Source organism: Amphibalanus amphitrite, unplaced genomic scaffold (genome assembly GCF_019059575.1).
Source record: "Amphibalanus amphitrite isolate SeventyFive unplaced genomic scaffold, NRLGWU_Aamphi_draft 001862F_arrow, whole genome shotgun sequence".
Classification (NCBI taxonomy): Eukaryota; Metazoa; Arthropoda; class Thecostraca; order Balanomorpha; family Balanidae; genus Amphibalanus; species Amphibalanus amphitrite.
Genome location: NW_024883355.1, coordinates 32,885 through 59,245, shown reverse-complemented (window position 1 = coordinate 59,245; position 26,361 = coordinate 32,885). Strand labels below are relative to the sequence as shown.

At 46.3% G+C, this 26,361-nt stretch overlaps 3 protein-coding genes across 3 annotated transcripts; 2 read left to right on the top strand and 1 right to left on the bottom strand.

Annotated features, from left to right (window-relative positions):
* Positions 1 to 281: 281 nt before the first annotated feature.
* Positions 282 to 7,360, top strand: LOC122375532. Its single transcript, XM_043354985.1, has 3 exons — positions 282 to 522; positions 1,753 to 4,599; positions 5,993 to 7,360. Exons 2-3 carry the CDS (start codon positions 3,077 to 3,079, stop codon positions 6,516 to 6,518), a joined length of 2,049 nt encoding a protein of 682 aa, XP_043210920.1. The 5' UTR covers positions 282 to 522; positions 1,753 to 3,076; the 3' UTR covers positions 6,519 to 7,360.
* Positions 7,361 to 14,124: 6,764 nt separating this feature from the next.
* Positions 14,125 to 16,889, top strand: LOC122375529. The gene is made up of 4 exons (XM_043354982.1): positions 14,125 to 14,598; positions 15,138 to 15,342; positions 15,947 to 16,117; positions 16,459 to 16,889. Exons 1-4 carry the CDS (start codon positions 14,401 to 14,403, stop codon positions 16,662 to 16,664), a joined length of 780 nt encoding a protein of 259 aa, XP_043210917.1. The 5' UTR covers positions 14,125 to 14,400; the 3' UTR covers positions 16,665 to 16,889.
* Positions 16,890 to 16,944: 55 nt separating this feature from the next.
* Positions 16,945 to 25,868, bottom strand: LOC122375528 (protein odr-4 homolog). Its single transcript, XM_043354981.1, has 8 exons — positions 25,549 to 25,868; positions 24,947 to 25,054; positions 24,118 to 24,314; positions 23,599 to 23,767; positions 22,955 to 23,107; positions 22,305 to 22,406; positions 21,559 to 21,847; positions 16,945 to 18,185 (listed from the first exon to the last, which is right to left on the bottom strand). The coding sequence occupies exons 1-8, from the start codon at positions 25,639 to 25,641 to the stop codon at positions 17,998 to 18,000; spliced, it is 1,299 nt and encodes a 432-aa protein (XP_043210916.1). The 5' UTR covers positions 25,642 to 25,868; the 3' UTR covers positions 16,945 to 17,997.
* Positions 25,869 to 26,361: the final 493 nt, after the last annotated feature.

Here is a 26,361-nt window from a genome sequence, read left to right as displayed (position 1 = left end):
TCCCCATCGCTAGCAGATCAGCTGAGAACGACAGGCCTAGAGGACGGGAGGCACCGGGAATCGAACCCGGTTCCTCCCAGCCCCAATACCTTACCCACTCCGGCGCCACTTTTTCGCAGGCATTCTTCCGGTATGACAAATTTCTTACACCGAACTCGGCTCCGAAGTGTAGTTCGCGGCGTGATTGGTCACTCCGATTGGTGACGTCATCTGTGTTTGAGTACGGCACCGTGTCAACTATACGACGTGTTATCGGCCTGAAGGCAGCTGGGCAAGATAACGGCCGGTTTAGTCAGGGCGATAGGTGAAAGACACACGTTCCAAGGTGGCCATGAGTGAGGAAGCGTGGCGATAGTGGTGCAAAGGAATAGAACACATATTTTAGTGATATTTTTGCCCTTTGTATTCCGTGGGCAGTGATTTTTTGTGGTTGGTGTCTGCGGCTAAGCCGCAACAGTTGTGACTGAGCTGAACAGACTGAGCTTAAGACATGGTCTAAGCTGGCTGATGCAAATTCGATTGGTGAGTATACAGTATACAGTATACACCTATATGAAAGCTGGTGATGCTTGCGATTGGCAGTAGCAATGCATGCCCCTATTCAGTGAAGCTTTTAGTTGTCTACCGTTGCATCTAAAAAGTTCGTTTGAAAGAGCTTTTTAGTTCTTTTTAGTTCAACAAAGTTTGGGAATGAAAACTGACCAAGCATTTTCTTGACTTGACTTATCACTATCGCCTCAGCATGACAATTATTTCTGATGCATTTTTGCACATAATTCTGATTTTTTATTTAGCTACTCAAACTGTTCAGTCCGGCGTCTTTCAAATCAAACACATGGCAAAAAATAAAGATAGTATTGGCAGGCGGGCTAAAAACAAATCAGGCAGTTACATTCCGTTCTCAATATCACCGAAAAAATCCAACTCCCCTCTTCTTTTTACTGTTTCCGAAATTTTCACTTCATATTTTTCTCGTGCAGGTCTCACTTCGAATAACCAAAAACTACCTCCACTGCGCCGCGTCTGTCCACAAACTATCAAGCTATTTTTATCAATTTCTGATGAATGTTTGTTGCGTGCTACATCGATCAAACAGATGCCAATCTTACCGAGCCATCAAGGTGGTAAAGAGGGCAGTAAAATGTCACACTAATTAAGAAGTTGAATAGCAAATAATTGCATCAGATTCTTCCTAGTAAGCAATCAACACAAAGTTCGAGTTCGGTGACCGTTCAATGACCTATGTCGCAAAATGCAGACTGGTAAAAGTGGCGAAGGGTTAAATGCGACTAAGAAGACCATAGTATGGTGTATCTGTGATAACTTCAAGACATATTTGGCATAAATGGGTCATAGGTTCTTACATTATCGCTTTGCTAGTTAGAATGATATGAAATTGAAACAAATAACTTATCTCATAAACCTCATAATACCTATCTCGAATTCACTGATAGTGTGCAAAAGAAGATATGTTCATATAGGAAATCGTGTTTAAAGTTTAAAAGATAAACATTGAACATACTGATTGATTTGTGCCATGCTAGAAAATGTATGTCGGATAGTTTCCATCACGAAAAAATGCACTTTCCTATAATGCATCATAAATAAAACGTAGTGTCAGTGTAAAACGTAACGTGCAGACTGCACAAGCATGTCAAGTTTTCAGGCCTTGTGAAGTGAAGCTCACAACTTTGTTACGCACTGTTCACTACATATTGCATACGCTTACTTATTTTCTTTCCTCCTTTCCAGATTGCATATTCTCACGCCATTTGAGCCAGCTGCAATTTTTCACATAAATCTCCACTGCCATCACCACCAGTGGATGCATATTCACCGTCATCTCATCTCCGCGCAATCTCCGAGAGCTCTCATCTCGCAAGCGCGCCACGTCCGCGCCAATAAATCGCGAACGCCTCGTGGCTAACTTCGTTCCAGCGCCGCCGTTCCGGAGGGTGTCGCAGTTCGCTCTCCGTCGCAGCGTCGACGTCGACCAGGCCAATCGATTTAGCTCCACGCTCAGAGCTAGGCCCGACGCCGGCCCGCAGAGGCGGCCGCAGTCGACCGCGCCCGGCCGGCAGTGCCTCAGGCGCTCCCGGGTCGCGGACAGTCTCGACGCGCGGACAGTCTCGAAGTTGCATCGGCGTCTGCAGACGGCTCGTTGCATTTGGAAGTGGATTCGCCGGAGAGCAATAGAAGCAAAGTGCATATCAATGGAATCGGCACGCGAGCAACGGCTTTGGTGAGAAAATACCTTGCAGTGATTTCAGTGTAGTAAGCTTTCTGGCTGAGGACAGGCTTCCGATTAAATCGGCAGCGAGGTCCGAAAGCAACAACTAGTTGGCAAGAAACCTGCGGATCCAAGACCTGCATCGTGGCATATCAAGACGAATAGTCTACATCCATAGCAAATGAAGAGGTGCTAAGATATTGAAGGACAAAGGTGAGAAACAAGTGTTTAAAAGTTTTCCATATGTTGCGTTCAGACGTGCAAACAGTTGCGACCAGTGAAACAGAAGTCGAGCGGTGAAGTAGCGAAACCCGAACACGTTTCACCGAAGTGACACGCTGTCGCGTAGCTACAACCCATCCTGAAATAGATGTGCTATTTCGAGCGTGTCAAACACACATCCGTTTGCACTTTGACGTCCGTCGGCCGAGGGCTGGTGGTTGACGGTTGCGTGACCTCACGTGCGGCCTTTGTGTGAGCCTGCCGAAGTTAGAACCGCGTGACAGACCTGCGTGTCAAGACTTGAGCGACTACACTTCTGAACAATCAACAGTGTGATTTGTGAAGTAACAGGGGTGAAGTTGTTCACAAACAGAGTGAAGAAGTTGAAGTATAAAGAAGTAAAATGCTAGTGATTGCTGGTGAAATAAAGTGCAACAAGGACAAGAAAGCGGGCTAGCATTCTGTAACATTCGTTGATTTTTATGAGCTGGTTGCGTGAGGTGAGGCCCTGCTAACCTAGTGGTGAAAATAGCCAGCTCCTAGCTGGGGTTCGTGCATTCAACACTTTATCTTAGCCAGTACTAAGAATTCAGCTTCGTCTCCATCGCACCGTAGCCGCTGACGATGTTGCCTCAGTTGCTGCTTCTGTCGCTGTTGTTCGCTAACGTCGACTCCATCTGGGAGCCCGATGACGTGGCGTCATCGGCATCATCAGCGTCATCAGCGCAAAACATCGTGACCGCCATGTCAGCAATTCAAGGCCAAGATCCTTACGAGGATGCCAACATCCTGAGAGAGTTGACAACTGAGGAGGGCAGCGGAAGAACAGATGACATCAGTGCAGACGACTATACTGACGACGACAAGTGGGCAGAGGAGGGCAAAGACCAGTTGATGCAAAAGCTGGAGCATGGTTTTGTTGAGAGTCCAGTGCTTGGTGACAGTAAAACTCAAAGCAAGGGAAGCTCAGAACTAGAAGGCAGACCTGTGTCGGACAACCAAGACAACGATAGAGATACCGGCAATAAGGATATGTTCTTCGAAGAAGATCCGGAAGATGTCCTGAACGAAACATTGCAATGGAATTCACCAAAGCCTGACCCTGAGCTAAAATCTTCGTTGGATACACGATCAGACAGAGAAAATCTAGCTTTTGTGACAAGCAGCCAGCCAGATGTGAGCAAAGTGACGCCGACATTCAGTATCAGCAAAGCACCGCCATTGACAGCGAATGTAACGCCATCTCCAAGAGGAATTACAGCAAGCGCGACGACTGGCCGTCCTCCCGTGGTTATGACTACTCAACAAGTCTACACATCACCTACTGATGATATTCCGAAGACAGAAGAACATCTTCCAGTGAAAACGTCGTTCGTGCATCACGCTGAAGGTCACTCTAGCGCAAACACTGATGAAGAGGCGGTTGAAGAAGTGGAAGAGCCCCAACGAGCTATTCCAGGTGTCAAGAAATTTGGTGCGGTAGTGTCGGAATCTTTGGCATCAAGTACATCAAGCCCAAACATTCAAACAACCACAATGGTATCTACATTTACATCAGCACCCACAGCCATTACCAAACCTATATACACACCCGCTTCCGAAACCACGCCTTCTTTCACTCGTAATTTAAGTCCACCCGTCTTCCCAAATACAATCGCCAAAGCCGGTGACACCGATTCCAACCCGAGAACTGACTCAAAACCAGAGGAAAGAATCACCAATGAAACAAATAATGACTCTGTTCCTTCCACTACAGAGTCTAGCCAAGACTCTGACTTTGATCCACCTGAGCTGATGGCGTCCGATCCTTCAACAACATCTTCATCCCCAGTCCCTCCTGTAACCTCTCCTTCCCCACCCCCTCCTTGCCTACAAGAATGTAACGATATCATCAGCTCCTTCCAACTCAAAGTGACGCCCACGTACAGCATGGCACAGCAGGGGGCCAACGTCTCGCTCCGGTGTTGGCTCACCACACCTGCCGAGTCTGACCTGTCAGAGGAGCTTTTCTGGCGGTTTGAATCGGACAACGGAAGCAGCCCCTGCTCGCTGGGACCATCGGGAGCGGACGAAGGCGCGGAACAGTGTGCAGAACTCGAAGCGGAAGCGGCGGAAGAATTCGAAAACCGGACGGATTCCGTAATCAGGTGAGTGACAACGACCTAGAGAGGACAATAAAATGAGCCAAAGATGTCAGTTTTATTTATAGACATATTTCATCTACATATGATTTGACAAAAAAGTGTCTCGCTTACGTTGGCACACGTCGCTAAAAATAACAAGGTAAATGAGTCAAAATAGTGCGGGTATTGAAGGGACATTCAATCGACCATAGTACAACTAACCCGTGTATCATACTTCTCCCTCGAGTTGCGCTAGCAAGCAGGTCACACTGATGTCTCCCTATTCCTGGGCTTCTACTAATCAAGCTAGAAGCATGCATGCCATGCCGATCACCTAACCCAATCGCCTCCAACAGAAGCGAATAACATTACGGCGGCGAAACGGTCCCAGAGCTCTAACGAACTCCGGTCACGCGAATACGGAGACCACATCGGTCGGCAATTATAGGCGAGCGTCGAATGGCGCGGTCCCCCAGCATGTCGTATAGGTTTACTGGAAGAGTTGTTCGCCACTGCCGAGTCCAGTTAGTCGTTTTGACCAAGCCAGACACGCTCGAAACGGGATTCGGCCGTAAGGTTAGGAAGTTCATACGAGGGAAAGCGGAATTAAACATGCTGGTTATGGCCAGCTGAGTGAATAGGTTACATAGCCGTTCGTAGTTATCGAAGTACTTAAACGTCACAAAAATATCTGAACATTTGGGCTTATCATAAGTTAAGGTAAATAATTATATATTTGAACTAATGTTACGTAGACAGCAGCGCACATAAATGCACAAAAAGTCAACTACAAATATTATGAATTTACCAACATAGAACGGAACATTGGCGGCACAAAATAAGTACGCATTTTTTGACAGCCAAGATAAAATTGCCAGTGCAACAATTAATTCCAAAAGTCCGACATCAAATCGGTTTCCAGAAACATGCAATGGAAGTCTTTGTTTTCCTACTTTCTTTTCAATTGCTCACGATCCATCAGGGAAAAAGGACCCACAGAGCCCCACCACCACCCTCTAAAACATCCAACCATTTAACGTCAAAGCTCAAGGGTTGTTTATTTTCACTAGAAGCCCGTCGGGAGTTCAGTTTCTGCCAGATTGGCCAGCCTTTCGGTCTGATAAGTCAGCTGGCAGATTGCCAGCACCCAGACAGTCCGGAAGGTCAAAGTTTGGTTCGGAGCGCCCGACGCGGCTCGGTCGATAGCGCTGAGAACGGTTTGAGCCGAAAACGGTTGGATTCACCATGCTGCAGGCACCTTCAAAGACATATAGATGCGATTAGGGAAGCTTTTGTCCCCGTAATAATATTTAGAAGAGATTATAAAGGAAATAAAGCTATTGTTATTTGTCCAAAAATAAACCTTTTAGATGTGCTTGGTTTTAAACGCTAAATCGCATATTTTCTTTTTTCCCAGATTGACCGTTCCTGAGGCAACGACTGCTCACAGCGGCAAGTACGCATGCGTGGTGACTGCGAACTGCTGCGAGGGCACGGCGCACACGCAGAAGATCCAGCGCAACAGCGAGGTCGCCGTTATAAAAATCTACGGAAAATCCCGCTACGGCGTACAGCTGGCCGCCCTTTCTGTGCTCTGTCTCTTCCTCCTAACCGGAATCCTCGGCTCGGCGGGCATTCAGAGGCGTCGCCGCCGGAAGAAGCGCGTTCCCGGTCCTGGTCACGTGTACTATGAGCCTGTTCGGCAATTTTATCTGCCGCAGACCCGTGGGAGACCACGTGACACCGTCGAAGATGACTATGACGATGATTTCGACGACGGGGGTTTGGGTTACGAGGAGCCCGAAAGGGTGGAGATGGGTAATGTACGAGTGAATCCCATGGCGGAAGTTCCGCTCACGCCAGCGGAAGTCCCGCTCACTCCGGCGGAAATGATGCCGTTGCCACCGGAAATGATATCACCAACTATACCTACGCAAAAGTGAGCTCGAGTTTCCGCGACCGCCATCGGACTTGCTGAAGAGAATGAGCAGCAATGTGGGTTTTGATTGAGCTGAACGTTTTGCCATGTCGCATGCGAAAAGGTTGTGCTATCGAGATACAAGAAACTCTGGACTAAGGTTGTGATTGGTGAACAACGCGTTGCTGTAGAAAATGAAAAAGTAAACGATGTGAGGTCGGTAAGGACCCAGCTGGTTCACCGTACGTGACTAATTATTTAATAGCATTAGTCAGTGATTGTTAACGTGCTTTTAATTAGCTTCACAGCTTTGACTGGCTTCCAGCGTGAGTGTGAATGTAAGTAGCAAGCTTTATGATATTGTAGCATACAACTGACGAAGGCCCGACTGCATATAGGAGCAGGGGAGGCTTTATTTTGCTTCACAGTTACCCCCTTCTCAAAGATGAAGAGCTGGTTCTAGATTAACATGGTGGACAGGCGCCGTTAGGTCAATGTTGACGAATTGAGTGTTGGTAATGATGAATGCTTGAATGCCTATATCAGCGCTGTTGTTGCAATATTGTACTAGGAATTCGCTCGGGTAACGCTTTGGGTACACCAGTCGCCAGTGTAAGCAGCATTATTTGTTTCCATTTCGTGCTATTCGGGTGCAAAATGACCTAGAGTGGCCGTTCAGTTATTCCCAACGTGGATATGCAACGTACGACGTGCATCTGCTTGCAAGTTACATCGAATACAGAGCAATAAGTGATTGAAGTAGGTGGCAATTGCGTTTCAAACAGGCTTGAACACTAGACCAATCGTTCAGCTGCATTGCTTTCTAAATATTGTTGAAAATATAGGCGAAAGCCCAGAGCATAACTATCAGGAGGATTTAACGCAGAGAGGAGACGATCGACGAGGCAGGACAGGAGGAACGGACAGCGCAGATTAGCGAGCCGAGAGAAGAGAGAGAGAGAGAGAGAGAGAGAGAGAGAGAGAGAGAGAGAGAGAGAGAGAGAGGGGGGAGAGAGAGAGAGAGAAAGACAGAAAGAGAGAAAGAGAGAAAGAGAAAGAGAGAAAGAGAGAAAGAGAGAGAGAGAAAAAAAGAGAGAAAGAGAGAAAGAGGGGGAAGAGACAGAGACAGGGCCAGAGGGAGGGGAGGAGAGAGAGAGAAAGAGAGAGAGATAGAGAGAGAGAGAGAGGAGGGAGAGAGAAAGTGAGAGAGAGAGAGAGAGAGAGAGAGAGAGAGAGAGAGAGAGAGAGAGAGAGAGAGAGAGAGAGAGAGGAGGGAGAGAGACAAAGGTAGAGTCAGGGAAGAGCGGCACGCACACGCCGATTGTCTCATTATCTCGCTCGTCTCGGGTTTCTGGAGGGAGGCCAGACGTTCGATCGCCCCCCTCCCCTGCCCCCCCCCCCCCCCCTCCATGTCCTGAGCGATTGATGGTGCGGGCAAACGATCCTAGAAGTGTCGCGGACCAGTGCAGTGGGGATAGCACGCTTGGTGCGGGGCAAGAGAAACGGGTTGGAAAAGAAAAATGGGTAAATCTGGACTTGCACCACGATTAATATGGATCATTTAAGATGGACAGCTGCAGTCACATGACAAATCTGACTTCAAAATTAGGTTGAAATAAAAAGTAATACAGTGGTTAACAGAAATGATTTCTAGTGCATGCATGTATAGCCAACCATTTTTTTTTTATACACATCATGTAATGGGAATGTGTGAAATAGAGAACACAATTCACCAATAATTCAAAGCATTGTTTTATCACTATTGACCAACATTTGAAACTTATTTCCTCATGGCGATGACATTGGGAAACTTAGGCCTGGAGATCCTGTCGGGGTCATGGGGTCCAGAGTGTAGACCTCCGTGGGGTCAACTTCCTGAGTCATGTCATCTCAGATCGGTGTGAAGTCTTTCAAATTATCCGTGTCTTTATAAACCGGGATAGGCCCCCTGAGACAAGCGAGTGATCCCCAGGGGAAGAGGGCGGTCAGTTTGAGGCACTTTCACGCTAATGCGACTCCCTGCAGTGTGGAACAAGAGCGGTCTTCAATGATGTGAAGCATTTCGTATTTTTGTATATTTGGCCCACATTACTTACATTCTCACCTGGTATTCTCACCTGGTAGGGTTCACCAAGCCTGACAGCCCTAAGGATAGTCAAGGCAAGGGAACCCAGGATCAAAGGATGCGCCAGTTGAGATAAGAATTCGCGAGTATAGAGGGGTTACATAGCAACTGGAGTTATAGCATCCACATAAATAGCTCATACGAAAAAATACATGTGAATCAAGAATATTTGACACGAAGTTGCTCATCATCAACTACTCCGCAGGCTGGTACAGTTCGTCACGAATCGCATCGGCCAAGGCCCTCTTAAAGCTAGTTAAGTCAGGTGCGGTCACAACGTTTTCTGGGAGGCCGTTCCAGATGTGTATACATCGGATGGAGAAAGAGCGACGACGAACATCTAGTGTAACATGTGGCACGCGTATCTTGTAACAATGGCCTCGAGTGCAGCCGTGTAATGGACGAGAGAAAAACTCGTCTTTCAAATTATCCGTGTCTTTATAAACCGGGGTAGGCCCTCTGAGACAAGCGAGTACCAAGTACTACATGATACCAACATTGCTAAGGACGGTCACTGCAAGCTATAGGTAGATTATGGTTGGAGACCATGATACCTATATGTGGTAACTGTCAGTTAAGTCAGTTACTTACTGACTTGGGCTGAGTGACCATGCACATAATCGAATACGCTACATGATAGTCAATCCTCATTGCTAGATGTAAATGGCATCAGGGTCAAATTAGCTGGAAATGGAATGATTGACGCCATAATTGCATCACAACTTCTAACCAATTAAGCATTGGCTGCCCGACGACAAATAGATTCATGGCGCTGTATGTAATTCACTTACCACTTCGTTTTTTTTTTTTTTGTACAAGTGCGACATCAAACAAAAAAGTAGCTATTCCTTTCCGCATATATCTGTTGCTTATAGCTTGTATGGCTCCTTGAAATTCGGCGGTTTACTCCGTGAAACAACCAAGAACTATTTGACTATGATAAAATTTGATTTCGACTTCGCCTGTTATTGGTCGTTATTGTTAGTGATTCTCTGGAATAAATGAAATCGGGAACACTTACTTCAAAACATCGGCTAGGAGCCAATGGCCAGTTCCTGGGATTCGGGAATTCTGTCCATATAAGTCATTGCAAACGAACAGTTGCCTTGACGGGATTGAAATATTGGTTGTTGCATGATGTGATGTGTTTGCTGAATGTCGGTCAGAAGACATCTCGGTTTAGAAACTCCAACATTCTTCTGTCATATGAAGAAATTCATAATCCTAAAACCAAAACAACGCTGACATTAGCAGATGCACAAGTCTTGAGAGCAGGAAAGAACCGAGCAAAAATAATTCAGACGCTATTGGAATCACCTTGTCAAGGTAAATGTTTAGCGACCGGTCGCAAACTACAGTCTAACTACAGATGCCTTCTGCCTGTCAATACTTGCCCCCGGATGGATGAGATGAGCTAAGTAAATGCATTTCACAAACGGGTATAGCTAAAGTTCGATGCCAAATCAGTCCATAATCCACGATCACTCCCTCACGTCTCGTGTTCCCGGCAGTGACAAAACCGCGTTTAAAATAGTTCAGTGGCATGTGCTTTTCCAGCATTGAATGGAAACGATGCCGAAAATGTCCTGATTTGAGAGGATCGTTAGCGATATGCATATAATCCCCAAAAGTGCAACAGACTGTGTCGAGAGTGCGGTACGTCACCGTGTTGTTCGCAGTGAAGTTCTCCAGGAAGTACCTCTCGATTGCGAACATGGTCCACCCAGTCACCGCATAGACGACCCGGGGCTGGACGGCGAATGTCCCGACGAAACACCAGCGTCACATCACCGCTCCACAGCCACAGACACGCAACCGTTTTAACACAGCTCTTCGGTAGCCATGGTGTCAACGGGCTAATCGCAATCGTCTCGCTTCACCACAGTTCAGCACCAGTGAAGTTCACCAATCACCACCACACATCAAAAGTCAAACCACGCACACGAGAGCACTGAAACAACTGATTCACGCTTTACAATCCCTACCCGCGGCCCGCCGCCTGCGGGCATGCGGGGGCTCGGCTCGACTCGGCTGTTATATGACATCTGATTGGTCAAGACGCGCGTTTCATCCCAGGTGGCATCGAGGGGAGGGGGAGGGGAGAAACGTCTTCGCCACAGATCACAGGTGCCCGGAGGCTGGAACCTGGTCTTTCCCTAGTGCTAAGCAGCGATGGCATCATATATGAGAAAGTTGCACTTCATACGCCAACATGTATGCTTATAAGGTCTTGAAGTGAGCAGCGTAGCGTAGAATAAATTGTGACGGTGACTAGCCGTTGCCACGGAGACGGGATAAACTGCGCTGTCATTGGTGAATTATTTCCCGCCATGTCGGGAACAGATATTGTGAAGGATGCACGTTACAACAGGCTAAGGAATGGCCGGTTCTCTTTCTGTAGATTCTTGAGAAAAGATGCTGTGTGTTGTGCACTTCATATTAACTTTGGAAGACCTGTTGGTTGTTCGCTTCATGAATAATTTGATCGATGATAGTACATATATTCCATCAGATCAATTAGTTTACCTAAATAGAATTAACATTCATCACTAGCCTAGCCTGGCGCCTGCATGATTATGCAATACATATAAAAAGCAGGAATGCTCGTTCCAATATTCCTCAACAACAGGTTTGAGTTTTACTTTCGTTTAGATATATTTTTCTTTCTATGTGGCAAACATTCCGCACCTTGCGGGGCAGTTGTACATATTGTCTACGCAGCAGTCGTGACATAGGCGTCGCCAGAGATTTTCGGTTGGGGGGGCAAAATCAACTTTTGTGTTAAATCTTGCCTTTCCCCAGTCGTTACTCACTCGTTTTACATATCGTTCGACGCGCAATGGTGCGAAGAATTCGATGGTGACAAAGTTTTCCTTCTAGCTATGACATGCAACTTTTTTACAGAGAAATTCGAAATTTTCAAATTTCTGGACAAAAACGACCGGTAGAATTACAGTGGCTCCGTTGCCGACGCACTGCAGAGGGCCCTTGTGCAGACTCTCGTCGCTCATGATCATTACCCAGAAAAAGGTGACAAACGCTCCATTTCCGATCACCCTGCTAAAACCTCCATTCACGCATGCATGCAGAGGTTTTACGTGAAATGCATAGGGCTTATCCCAGCAGCCGATTGTAGCGAAGTTGGGCATTCGCCGGAGACTGAGAGTGAATCTCGGAAGTGTGAATCAGAAATAATTCATCTTTGCTCCAGTGAGAGGAAGTGTTTTGTTCACTCGAGTGTGAACAAAACGTTTCTCGTTTTCCGTGTGAAGGGAAGCGCTGCAAACGTCAACAAAAAATGTTTAACGGAACCAAACGTTACGCACGGCATAGCGGCAAGGGATCCCTTAGAGATAGGCTTGGGACTACCAAGCCATTTCAGGCCACTCATGATCAGTGTGGACTCTCAGAAGCCTGCTTAGGACACCTGAGATCGGCGTGGGTGATCCCAAATATTTACGTGTATGTGGTGCTTTGGGGCTTTCCGAGCCCAAGGTGGGACCCACAGAAGCCAGTGTAGTCGGCGGGCGCTAAGAGACTGGGCCCAGGGTAAGCCTGGAGCCCTCGGATAACAGTGTGAACCGTCGGGGTCTGTGTCGAATCCCTTAACCCGCGCACCGACGGGGGTCTGCGCCAACTTCGCACCGACGGGGGGGGGGCGGATGACCGCCCCCCCTGAGATCTCGAAAACGAAGCAAGATAGCGACAAGCGGTAAACGGCATCGGATACGCACGGCCAAGATCTACAATTTTTACAAAGGTCATTTTCAGGTCAGGTCAAAGATGACGTCACAGGGGTCGAAAAAGTCAAAATGGCGGCGCTAGATATGGAGAGAGTTTTTCTCGAATAACTTTCGAATAAGTCAAGATAGGAACAAACTAAGGGCATCATCGTGATCCTCTCGTCAATCCGCATCGAATGATATATATGTTGACCTCGAAAGGTCAAGGTCAAAGGTTGACCTCAGGTCACGTGACCTCGAGGTCATCATGTATATCATTCGATGCGTCTTGACGAGCTGAACACAATGAGACCATCCACGCGTCTGTATCTTGTTCCTGTACGGAGTTATTGGCCAAAAACCTTTGGTGACCTTTGATGACGTCACATGACCTCACAGCTGCCCAACAGCAAAACAGACCTCAAGGTAGTGAAGGTTGATCGTATATGAAGTCATGTATGGTATATGGGGCCATTACGACCCGTTTTAGTGGTAAAAACAGGGAGTTGATTTTTCCCCCATTGACTTATAATGGGGAGGTCGCGAAATTGACCTGACCTTAGGTCACCGATATCAAAATTCCGAGATATATTAATTGTAGCTACTAATGACCTAATAATATCCTGCGACTTTCAAAGGCCTCCGACATCTACTGTAGCTCTGGCACGGTGACAAAGTTGCAAAAAAGTGACTTGAGGTTGGGTCATTCAAAGTGACCTGGTGACCTGACCTTAAAAGGTAGGAGGTTCAAACTTGCACACCATGTGTAAAATTGATGAGGTTATAGTCATACCAAATTTCGCGGCGCTACGCGCCGCGGTTTTCCCGCTATTCGCGAAAAACCTCAGGGGGGGGCGGATATCCGCCCCCCCCCCCCGTCGGTGCGCGGGTTAAGACCCTACGTAGGGACATAAGAAACATGTGTTGCGGCCCTCAGAGGTGCACGTTAGTTGTGATCCCTCAGATGCCGGCTTGGGGTTACCAAAGTCTGTCGCTGAAAAGTTCGACTGAACTATCCGAGGCCAATTAAGGTTCTCAGAAATTTTCGAAGGCATCCTCAAAGATTCGTGTGTCCCTTCAGAGGTCTACATAATGTATAAGGTCCTCGAAGATCCCTGTAACGATCCCTCAAAGATCCCTGTTATGGGCCCTCAGAGAGCATGGACACCACTGGGACTTTCAGAGGCCGGTTTGGGCCCTCTGAAAGCTTCTTCAGGGCTCAGTGGAGCTCCTTAGGAGCCTGTGTGAAAAGCAAGCTCATGAGCCCTGCTGCACTTGAACGGTAGTTGAGCCTGTCACAGACATTTGGCGAGAGTTGAGAAAGGCCGCGAAGATTTCGTGTCACGCTTTGAACGAAAATTATGTGTCAGTAGGCTCCAAAACTTATGAAAACCAGCTATAAAATGTAATAAAGAACACCAACTAGGAACATGGAATGAATCACAGCATTGGCATTTCTGAGTCTGGAGTCGGAGTCTTGAAGATTTTTGGCGACTGCGACTCTGACTCTTGTTTGAACTGCACGCTCCAACCGAGTCTGACCTCACAGACATTCTCCGAAAGGTACCCCCATTTTTTCCCGACTCGAAAATCTCATCGGATCTGCATCGATCTCAGGGGGTGCCCGGTCCGAGGTTGGGGGGGGGGGCAAGCTGCCCCGCTTGCCCCCCCGTGGCGACGCTAATGAGTCGTGAGCATGCAGAGCAACACTCGAGTCAAAACACGTGTTGATGAGTATTGCATTGTGAGTGGTATGTGAATTCCAATGTCACGAGAAATGCGCTGGAAATTGGTGCGTGGATAGAATCTTGGATAGAAAGTCTCGGTACGTGTGTTTTGGGCATTTTTGGCGAGCATGTTTCCGTGCATTTTTGCATGTTATTACTTTTGCCATCGAGGTTCAAAAATGTTGACCCTTGTTTAGAGTTGCGTTATGGAAATAGCGGTAGAGTTTCGCTGCAGTATCCATTTAATAGTTCACGAATTGATGCATCGGTTCAACTTCGCACAGCTCACAACTTTAGACTGATATTTTAATAACTTCCCTTGCAACATGTCTTATGAAAAACGGGCAAACTTTCCACGCCTACTCACCAAAAATGCATAAAACCCCATTTACAAGAACTTCTACTGAGCACCAAAGGTCATCGGTCAAATACCACCGGATCAACTCCAGTTCGTCGCTGCCACTGGTGGTTCCCCAGCCCGCTCCGGGAAACCGGACAGTGCGCAAGGTCAAGGACTGCGTCCTGATTCAGGTCAGTGTCAGAACGGACAATTCTTAGGTCAGTGTCAAAACGTCCAGCTGTTGGGTCATGGTGTACAACAAAGCAGTATGCCTATGTCTCTTCAGCAAGTTTCATAAACAATACATTTGCTGTGCCAATCACTGAATCAGGAATTGTTCGTCAATGGTTACAAATGTGAAATGGCTAAATTCATTGTGCAGTAAATCTCTACACAATTTTGTGGCGATTTTCCTAAGATTCAGGTCATTCAACTGACCTGGAACGGAAGATCAATTGGTGACCTAGGGGCTAGGACCCTAAATACGGATACCATTGACTTCGTCTGGTCACAAGCAACAGGCTCTCTTTTGTGCTAAGCTATAGCTCAATCAGGGGCTGAACGACTGGGGTCCGCTCGTCCCTCCCCTCCCCAATAAGTAAGCGGCGTTGTAAAGAAGGTCAATACGGCAAGGGTTTATATACAAAAGGCAGTGGAAACCAAAATTGTTAGCAAAGGCCGTATATGCTGCATAGTAATTGACTGGTATTCTCGCTATTCCATTCCTCAGTCCCGGCAATGGATGCGGTTCGTGATCTTGCTCGGCGACCCGCTGGTGACGTGTCTGGCTCTGTTCGGCGGCCTGCTGCTGATTGGTGGAACGATGCTGACGTCACTGGCCCACCTGCCCATGAAGACACCGCTCGAACGAGTCGCCCTGACCGACAGCCTTGGAACGGCTCGGGTTATTGGTCCGGTTCTCATTGGACTTGGAGGTCAGCGGGAGCAATATAATTTGCAACGACAATTATTTGTAACCTTCATGATCATTTATGATCTTGATCTTGATCATACAATCCTACCCAGTATGTATAGGGTTGCAGCCTTCTAGCTTAGGTTGGAGAACGAAAGGTATACCTACCATTAAAAGGATATTTAACTCAACTTGCTCACCCGTTTATTTTAGGAGACAACTGGAAATAAGTTAGCTTATGTGATGGCTGCCAATTTGGACGATTTGCTGCATGGTGCACTACTCAGGCTTTACAAGTGTTTTCTCATTTTCCAAATGATTATGGCTAGGATCTATCATTGAGTATAGTACATAGATACATGGTAGTAGGGAGTAGGGACAGCCTACAATGTACTGAATGGTAGATCCTAGAGACGTAGAATAGACGAGTAAACGTAGAGTAGACGAGAAAATGCACAAGCCACGCCTGTGGCTTGTGAAATTTCTCGTATTTCTAATGAGCGACCAAAGGACCAAAGGACCAAAGTGTAATAAAATCCATGCATAAATTTTCTACCGCCCCCACTCCCTAACGTGATTCATTACGAAACACACATCGTAATACCGAACACCTTATTTCGTTGCAGTTTTGTTCTTGTCATCGAGCGTCTTCAACCACCAGATTCTGCTAAAGAGGGATCGTCAGAGAAGAAAACATAAACGGCAGCACGTTAGGGACGAAGTGCCCGAAAATGCTGCATGCCCGCCATCTATCAGCCGTTCGCGGAAGCTTCGGTCGGCCGACAAAGGACAGAACGGTATGAAGTCCTGAGTCCAGTTCCAGTTGCGCCGAGGTCTCTTCTAGGACTGTTTCTTGCCACTATTGACGCTTGGGAGTTGGGACAGTAGGAATATCCTAGCTAACGCATCCTCAAATAGCTAACTATCTCCAACTTGGTCCAATTTGCCTTCCTTTGATGATCTTTTCGGTAATCTGAGGATGTTTGGGTGATGTGACCGTTTCGCCACAATCTATTGTCTTAACCCCATGTCCAGTATCTACCTACCACTCACCAGTCTGTTTCAATATATTTTTTTTTTTTTATAGACATCTTTCAATGGGCACAATTGACCAAATCCTCATTTGATTTGTTCACAGGTGGCGGCCGGCCGCCCCTGCCGCCTAGTTGTCCATCTGTCCACCAGGCGGCGGTGGCGTCAGTCGTGTCTCAGCCGCCGCCCAGTGCGGACGGTGACGCTCCGCCACCAGTGAGGGTGACGGAGTCGCCTGCAACTGGGGCACGCCCGAGAGAGGCTAAATTAACGATGTCGAATAGGAGGTTAACGCGAGAGCCTTCTAGTTAGGTATTCCTGATCAGTTGACTTTTTGTTTTCTTGTGAAATGCCACTTGATGTAATGTTTGCTTACACTGTTATGTCATGTCACATGCTCTGTTAGGCTCAATAATGGTGCATTAAGTGTTAAGTGTAAAGTGTAAAGTGTGAAGTGTGTTTTGTGTTCTGGTTCTGTTCCGATGGTGTGAGTCGCGCGATACGAATTGAGACTCAGAAAAATTAAATTCCTTTCAACGAGCGAGTTTTTAAAGAAGACTCCCACCCATCGCAGTTCAGACGAAACACAAAATCCCAGGGCAAAATAAATATTCGACATCTCCTCAATGCAATGACAAAAAACCACCTTTCACCACAATGCAAGAGCAGTTACTCCCAGCCAGCTTTAAAGTATACACAGTAGCACATCATTCAGTACCTAGTTCACATAAACGAAATAAGACGAAAAGAAGGCCATTGGATATTAGGATACGCATTATCGGAGTAAAGGAATGAAGTTAAATGTTGCCAAAGGACATTTTAAAATGATTCCTTCGCCATCCTTCTTTCACAAAGCTTTATAGTTTATATCATGTGCTGCAACATTTACTTGATTGCTGATCAGAACTATGGGCCGATGAATTCAAACAATCACTCTCAAAACTAAAGTGCCAGCAAATAACTTAAACTTAAACTTAAATTTAACTTAAACTTAAACTTAATATTTTGTGTTACTGAAATCGTACGCAGAACTGTTCTCGCCATCCAAGTATAGCATCAATCACAGTCTAAATTGGTCACATTCCCGCCCGACACGAGTCACGTATTGTCATCGAGAGAAGTTCACGAGTCCTTTAGACACCAGAGCGCAACCATAGCCAGCACAGTGATACCATACAGTTATTTAACCCTGCTGTAACAGACTTCAGTCCAATATTGTAGACAAGCACGACTGGTTTCGCGATACATTTCTAACATGAATTTATCATACGTTAAAGAAGACGTTTGGTTCCATACACACAATCACAATATTCACAATGCTTGCCTTCAGAACAATATACACCCGTTCAAGCAATTATATAACAGCCCCAAACCAACCGCATTCACCGCTAGCATCATCCGTTACTTTTAACTCGCCCAGCTATCTGCCTCACTTCACACGTCAGTCGTCGTTGTTTGATGTTATTGGACGAAGAGAAATGACACCGAAGCATTTAACTTCTCTAAAATTGTGTTCTTATTTGCGTTATCACGCACACATCTCACCCTCCAAGCATGAAGTTCAACATTCCATTCCAAACCCACCTCATGTACTCCACTGACGTCAAATCATCGTCAACCAATCACCGGTCGCCGTTCGTTGACGTCACTGGGTACCGGGAGGCCGCGGGCCAATCAGCAGCAGGGACGACACAAGGATGCCCACGCCCACAATGGCCGCAGCCAATAGGAGGTGGAGACAGCCGATTCCGCCGCCGCCAGCCTGCTGAAGCTGCTCCTGTATTTCGTCGAGCGCCTCCGCGGCCGACGAACATTCAGAGTGAGCGCGCTCCTCTGCGGGAAAGACAGGGTGGGCGGTCAGATTTTTTTTTCGTTTTTGCTTTTGTTTTTCTTTTAATTTAGTCCCAATCTTTTGATTGGAAGGATTCACCAGGGCCCTGTTTCACCGGTGATAGCAGCACGCTGCTTTTACACGTGTCAAATTGGGTTTCCATGGAAACATCAACAGGCCCATTGCTCCAACACTACCACAAGTGTGACGTCAGCTCGCGCAATTTGATAGCAGCGTGGTAGCAGCGTCCCGTGAAACACCGCCCAGGACAGAGTAACAGCACGTTTCATTAGATTTTTGTTGACAAAAAGTGAGATCTATGATCTAACTAGATCTCAAGTAAAAACTTAGACTCGGATCTATGATTCCAATGGATCTCTCCATTGATTAAAGATCTGGACCTATGATCGCATCGGATCCGAGATCAGGATCCGTTGGATCAGATCTCAGATCCATTTTCTCGGATCCATGCACATGTCTGCTCACCACGCCCCTGAAATAACAACCTGTCACCCACCCACAACCACGCCATTCTCTTGGAATAGCAATGCAACCCAGTTACCTCAGTTGTGTGTGTGTGTGACCCCAACTCACCCCTGACACTCAAAACTCACCCTCTGATAGTCAAACTCATTGAGTTTTATTCACGATCGATGGCAACACAAGTCAAATTCCTATGCCATCGATCGTGAATAAAACTCAATCATGTCTGATCATTTACAAAAGTCAAACTCATCCCTGACGCTTATAACCCACACTTGAAGCTCAAAACTCAGCCCTGATACTCAAATCCACCCTCTACCACTGAAACTCACCCCTGACACTACATCTACCCCGGCGACCCCACTCAGCCCCTCCAATTCACTTCCTAACCCTCCCCACACTCAAACCCAACAACCTTCCCTCCCCCTCCCCACACTCTCCCATTCATCACATTTCCAACACACCAAATTTATCCCCCCTCTCTTAACCCGCGCCCCGTAGGGCTACCGGCGGACCCTACCACCCGTAGAGGGGGCCGTTTCGGCCCCCCCCCCCCTAAGATCTCGGAAAGTTACCGGCCGATTTTCAAAATTCAAACGGAGTTCGATAGCCCCACCCGGGAACTACCTTGTGACCAAATTTCATTGACCTAGGTCAAACCGATGACGTCACAGGTCAGGTCAAAGGTCAGATTTTCACCGTTCACAGGCAATTCAAGAAATGTGCTGTGAAAGCGAGTAAATTGGTAATTTATTGAAAACCATCGATGGTACATTGTTCGTCAAACACATACTTTGCTATCTGAGGTCACTGATACCAGGTCAGGTCACAGCGAGGTCAGGTCACGGGGGGTCACAATATGAATGTGTCGTGTGATACATGTTTTATGGTCCATTTTACATGACAAATGCGATTATGTGGGTTAGGCAGCCTTTGGGGCCAGCCTAGGTCACGTTTTGGTGAAGGTCAGATCAAGGTCAGGTCAAATTAGGTCAAATTTCAAAGTTGATATTTTTGCATAAAATGGGTATCGATTCGATGCAGCTCGTCACGGGGAGTCTAATGGTGGTCTTCGTTTTGCTCTACGGGTTCTAGAATTGCCAAAAATTGAGTTTGAAAATTTGACGTCATCATTTTTGAACAGTTTTTTCGCTATAACTTGGCCAAAAAACGAGCTATCGATCTGAAATTTGGTATGTAGATAGAAGACGGTAGGCACTATCACATATATTCCGGTTTTTTTTCGAAACTCAAAAAACTTTTTGGATTTTTTGGCGAATATATCCAAAAAAATGCTTTTTTGATTTTTGGAGGTCAAAACTCAAAAATTTCAAAAATTCGACATAGCAGTTTTGTAGCCCTGTCAATTCTACACCTTTTATGTCTTGATCATTTTTCTGTATCTTCAAAGCTGTAGTCCTGACAGGTCTTCTCGCGAAGGTCTTTTTTCGGTCGAAAATGACAGAACATGACGTCACTCTGACGTCATTTGTGGCCAACCTATCATAGCCTCTGGTAAAATTTTTGGTCACAATGTGTAAAATTGATGCCCGGAGGGGTCCTGAACGTTTGGTGGCGATATCTCCAGCCGTTTAGGAGATATCGACCGAAAAGGACAGGGGGGGGCCGTTTCGGCCCCCCCCCCTTACGGGGCGCGGGTTAACCCGCGACCTGGTGGGGGGGGGGCTATTTTTTGCCCCCCCCCTCCAGACTTTTCGATATATCTCCAGAACCGCTGCGCCGATCGTCACCAAACTTTCAGTACCCTCCCGGACATCAATTTTACACATTGTGACCAAAATTTTTTCCAAAAGCTATGATAGGTTGGCCGGAAATGACGTCAGAGTGACGTCATGTTCTGCCGTTTTCGACCCAAAAAGGGTTTCGCGGGAAGAGCTGTCAGGCCTAAAGCTTTGCAAATACAGAAAAATGTTTAAGACATAAAAGCTGTAGAATTGACAGGGCTACAAAACTGGTATCTCGGATTTTTGAATTTTTTTGATTTTGACCCCCAAAAATCAAAAAATAGATTTTTGGGATATAATAGTCGAAAAATCCAAAAAGTTTTATGAATTTCGCAAAAACCGGAATATATGTGATAGTCCTTACCGCCTTACATCCACATACCAAATTTGAGATTGATACCTCTTTTTTTGGCGAAGTTATAGCGAAAAACTGTTCAAAATTGATGACGTCAAATTTTCAAACTCAATTTTTAGCAATTCTAGACCTCGTAGTGCAAAACAAAGACCACCATTAGACTCCCCGTGACGAGCTGCATCGAATCGATACCCATTTTATGCAAAAATATGAACTTTGAAATTTGACCTTTTTTGACCTGACCTTGACCTGACATCCACCAGAAAGTGACCTAAACCGTACCTGATGGTCTTATAACCAACACCATTGGGTTGGAAATGAAAAACTGGCCATAAAACATGCATCGCACAACCTTAGTAAAGTTGGGTTCATGTGGTGACCCTTGGTGACCTTTGGTGACCTGACCTGTGACCTGACCTGGTATGACCAGTGACCTCTGATAGCAACATATGTACTAGACAACTGACGTCTTATCGCTGATTTTCGACAAAATGCGTTTTACTCGGTGTTATAGCGCTTTCCCTAGAAGCCCCGTGAACGGTGAAACATTTTATCTTTGACCTGACCTGTGACGTCATCGGTGACCCCGAGGTCAATAAAATTTGGTTTCCTTCGACAAATTTGACAGGGCTATCGAACGCCGTTTGAATTTTGCGGATCCGTCCAGTAGTTTCGGAGATACGAGGGGGGGCAAAAAATAGCCCCCCCCCCCCCCCCACCAGGTCGCGTTATAAACAGACCCCACCAGGGCGCGGGTTAACTCATCCCAACTCTCCCACTCCCAAAACTCACCCGAGGCGACCTCCACCGTATCAAGCACATCATCGACCTCCAACTGTAGACCAAACAGCTCTGAAAGCGTCTGAAGACTATCTCCTGGAGTATCACCCGGATAAAGATAGTCGCTAACGTGTACCGCCGACCCGGATAGAGGTGCTAGCACGCGACGCGGAGGCTCGTGAAGGACCGTGGCTGCCTCGTCCGAGGGTTGTTCTTCTACTAGCGAATCGCAGTGCATTTGGCAGCGGGCGGCGAGAGAGCGTCGGGCGTCACGACGGAGAGCGGCAGCGGCCTCTGAGACCTGGGGGAGAGGGTGGGAGGGTGAGAGAGAAAAGAGAGAGGGAGAGGGAGAGGGAGAGAGAGAGAGAGAGGGGGGAGAGGGAGAGGGAGAGGGAGAGGGAGAGGGAGAGGGAGAGGGAGAGGGAGAGGGAGAGGGAGAGGGAGAGGGAGAGGGAGAGGGAGAGGGAGAGGGAGAGGGAGAGGGAGAAAGAGAGAGAGAGGGGAGAGAGAGAACAAGGTGTGCCAGATATTCTTTCATAATCCTCGTAAAATGAAACAAGAAAATGAGCCACAATCAATGAACATCTGGATCAAACACCCCATGATGCCACCAAAACGCTTGTTACATGCATACAATTTTAGATTCTCTAAATTTATTACACTTGACATTCACTTATTGCAATTAGCGATCGTATAACCTAAAAACATTTCCATTCTGACCGTAAACAATAAAAAAACGACTCGTCTTTCTCTCTCACCGTGGCCTTGGTGTGTAGATAGGCCAGACAGTGGATCCTCCCGTTGATCCTGATAACGGCCTCCACCGGCTCCAGCAGCTGTTCACTGGGCGGCGTCTTCGTCTGGGGAGGACCGGAGAGACACGTCAGCACGTGAACTCGTCACATACAGCAGAGTGTAGGAGTGGAATGAACATGAGTAGGATGAACATGAGTAGGATGAGATGAACATGAGTAGGATGAGATGAGTAGGATGAACATGACTAGGTTGAACATGAGTAGGATGAAATTGGAAAAAGTCATGTTACATTTATTGCTACAACATTAACGGTTTTCAACAAGCCATGGCGACATCGGTTTCAAATAGTTCGGCAATCGCTCTTTGCTTGAACAAACACATACTCAAATAATGTAATATGTTAACAAAATAAATTTAGTGGTGCTGAGCTATTAGGCGATAAACAGAATCGTTACAATGCCAATAAACTATTTGAAATATCGGCATTTGTAATTAAAATGTATTCGATTTAACGTGAAATATGTAATTTTTATATCAGTTTACAATCCTAAGGCGCATACACACATAATTATCTTCTTATTTACCAAAACCATAAAAACACCAACAAATGAGCTGCTTTCGGCAGTACAAAACGCATCCACGCCACACTCACTGTGTCATAGAGTAGATCGAAGGCGAACGTTTTTCCGGCTGATTTGCCCGGTTTCTCGTCATCCCCCGACAGGAGAGCGTCTCCGTCGACCAGTTTTCCGTCCACGAGACAGCTGGCGTCCGCCAGGGACGAGAGAAACGGCTCTAGAGATGTCTGATGACAAAAACAAAACGGGTGGGGAATCGTCACAGCACTGGATTTTGAGATAGGCAGCCACGAGTGAAGATAAAACGACGGAAACATCTGCTGGTGCCAACAGGGAGGAATACATGAACGTCTAACATCGATAACTCATCAATGAAATGGCATAACCTGTTTTATGATAGGTAATCCTCTATTGCTTATCATTACTTGTCGCAGAAAAACGTTATATGTCTTCTAAGTCTATCATTGCCAGCTTTCACAGAAGACTGTTCCTCGACCTTCCACCAACTGTTACAGAAGACTGCTCTATCTCTCACCATATCTTATCACATACAATGCTCCATGACGTTGATTTACCAGGCGTCACAGAAGACTGCTCTATCACTTATAAAAAAAACATGTCATAAAAGACTGCTCCATGACTTTACCATACTGTTAACTGTCACAAATAGACTGTTCTATGACGTACCATTGTCACAATAGTCCACTCTCTGACTTACCATAACCTGTCGCAGCAGACTGGTCTCGGCCGCCAGGACGCCCACTCCGGACGTCACCTGGACAGAGAGGGCGCTCTGCGCGCGGTGCCAGCGCAACTCCTGGAAGCGCCACTCAGCCGGTCGGAGGGACGAGGTCAGGCTGGAGAGCTCTAGTGAGCGGCATGTCACCCTGTAAGGGCATAGGTCCAGGGTCATGGAACATGTCACCTGGTTAGAGGGCATAGGTCAAAGGTCATGGAACATGTCACACTACTGGTTAGAGGGCATAGGTCAAAGGTCATGGAAAGTGTGAGTAATCAAACTCAGGCCCTAAAACTATAGCCGAAATGGTTACAATGCAATATCATGTGCGAAAATCAGCATCATGGCGCCTTGTGATGAAATATGACTTGCTTCTGCTTGAAAATGGAGAGCAGTACAATGCTACAAGCAATAGGAATCTAGACGCAAGGCAAAATAAAAATGAGAACATCCAAAATACACCGACAAACATGAGAGAAACATCCCACAAGCGCGTACTTTTTCGTCCGCGGGTCGAGCAGTGCCACGAGCCGTTCGTCCGTCTCCGTATCATGCAGCTGCGGTAGTTTCTCTAGCGCCCGATAGATGGCAGTGAGAGCCGAGCGCAACTGGGTCTCGTGTGACTTGAAGAGATCCGGGGAGGCCACAACGAACAGACCGAGTATATCCATACCACCGGGCAGCAGCTGAATGACCTGTAGGGGGGGGGGGGGGTGTTCCATGATTCACGGGAAGTAAGGTTGGAAGATTTACATAACATACTACAGTAACCAGTAACCACTGATGAATGAGGGATAAGGGGACCACCCCAAAGCTCTGAAAGCATGACATGGTCACATGAAATAAGGCAGACACTGTTTGGGCAGCAATCATGTATCAAGATGGCAATGGTACAGAAATTGATTTCCTGGCTCTGCATAAACTATCGTTCAACAAGAAGCTATACATGTGAGCAGCTTTACAGGAAATACAATGTTTGGTGTCTACGTACAAAATGTCAGCAGAAAGAATAATCCTAGCCACACTTTAACTACCTATGAAATCAAGGTAAAGTGTATCTTACTCAGTTGCATCTTACTCAGATAACTCACCAGGTGAGTGAGTTACTCAAAGCCCTAGCCTAGCAGTTCAACGAAAGTTTGTGAGAAAGTGTCGACAGTCATTGTGCCAACACATACAAAACCAGCTGGCACAAGTGTTTCACCTCATCACAGGGCCAAAGGGCAATTCAAATTGTGATGTCCACTACATATATGAATACAATTAATGCAATGAATGCAAATAAACACACAAATGAATAATATCATATGGTTATAGGAGTGGCTACCTGCTTGGCATGTTTGGCGATCCAAGAGTCATTCACTGGAGAATCACTGGCTGCCTCGGAAGGCGGTGTGCAGCATAGATGGGCCACAACTGCCCTGCCTGTGGTGTTCTGGAAAACAAGGGGGTATGGAACAATCAGCATTCAATATTAACTGGACATTGATCACATATTCAATGACTGTCACTGTCTCACAAGGAAAAAAGGAACAAAAAATGTCTAAATTTTAACCAACCAATATACAAACCCACTTCTACTGGCAATTACAATGCGGCCAAAGATGAGGTGCCATTGAATACGGAATTTAACAACAGGTCAAGGTATTCAGAATACAGCAGTTTTAACTCAAATGTCAGAACAAAGAACATTTGAGAATATCCACAAATGATCATGGTTTGTCACAAACTGGCCCCGGCCCTCACAGCCTTACCTACCATTTTATTCTCATTTTGATATGAATGACCAACAACCGAAGAAAAAAAAATGTGAATTCATCTGCAAGTAGTTTCCATTGAAAAAAAATCATGCTAATTGAACTCATCTGATTATTTCAGCAGAAATAAAAGCTAAAACAAGCTTTAAATCAAATTTAAATGAATTCTTACCTGACCAATAATGAGACCATACTTCGCTCCAGAACCCACAAGTGTCTTGACTTCTGACTCTAAATATTTTTCAGCAACAACTGTTCTACCCATCGTAACAAAGTGTTGTCCTAACCACGGCCGTATAAGTTGTCCTAACCTCCTTTATTATTTTCTTAAAATAGCTCCAGTCTCCACAAAAACAAAAACATCCACGAACGACAGCTGCTAAAATGCGTTGCGCTTACGAAGCATGTCGCTCATTATTGAATCAATAAGAGCTACCAAGTTTAGCTACCAAACACCAAAAAACTTTACCAATCATCTAGGTTCTCTTTAGCGAAATTATGTTGCGGCACAGAAAATTGCTTTGAAAGTCAAAATGATGTGATATTAGGCAAAGACCTAGCCTAGCCGTATTATATAAACCTACACATACATTGTTGCATTCCAAAGCGAATATGGGAAATCCGAAATTGCACTCTGGGATTCCGTTTTTTATACAACTTTGAATGTACCCAGGGTACTTTCGAACAGGCTGTGAATGAATATGAATTTACGGTGACTCGGACTCAGACTCCTGCTTTCAAAAATCTGAACTCCGACTCCGGGCAGAAGTGTCGAATCCGACCGACTTCGACTTATACGACTACAACTCCGCAGCCCGGCCTTGGTGAGTCTGCGTCTGCGGAGTCTATGGATTTATTCGGTGACTTTGACTCCGACTCCCCGGCTCTTGCTCGCTCCAAAATCGACTCCCGCTCCGACTCCGAGTCGATGAATTTTCGGTGACCTCGCTTCCGACTCCGACTTTCAAAAACCAACTCCGACTCC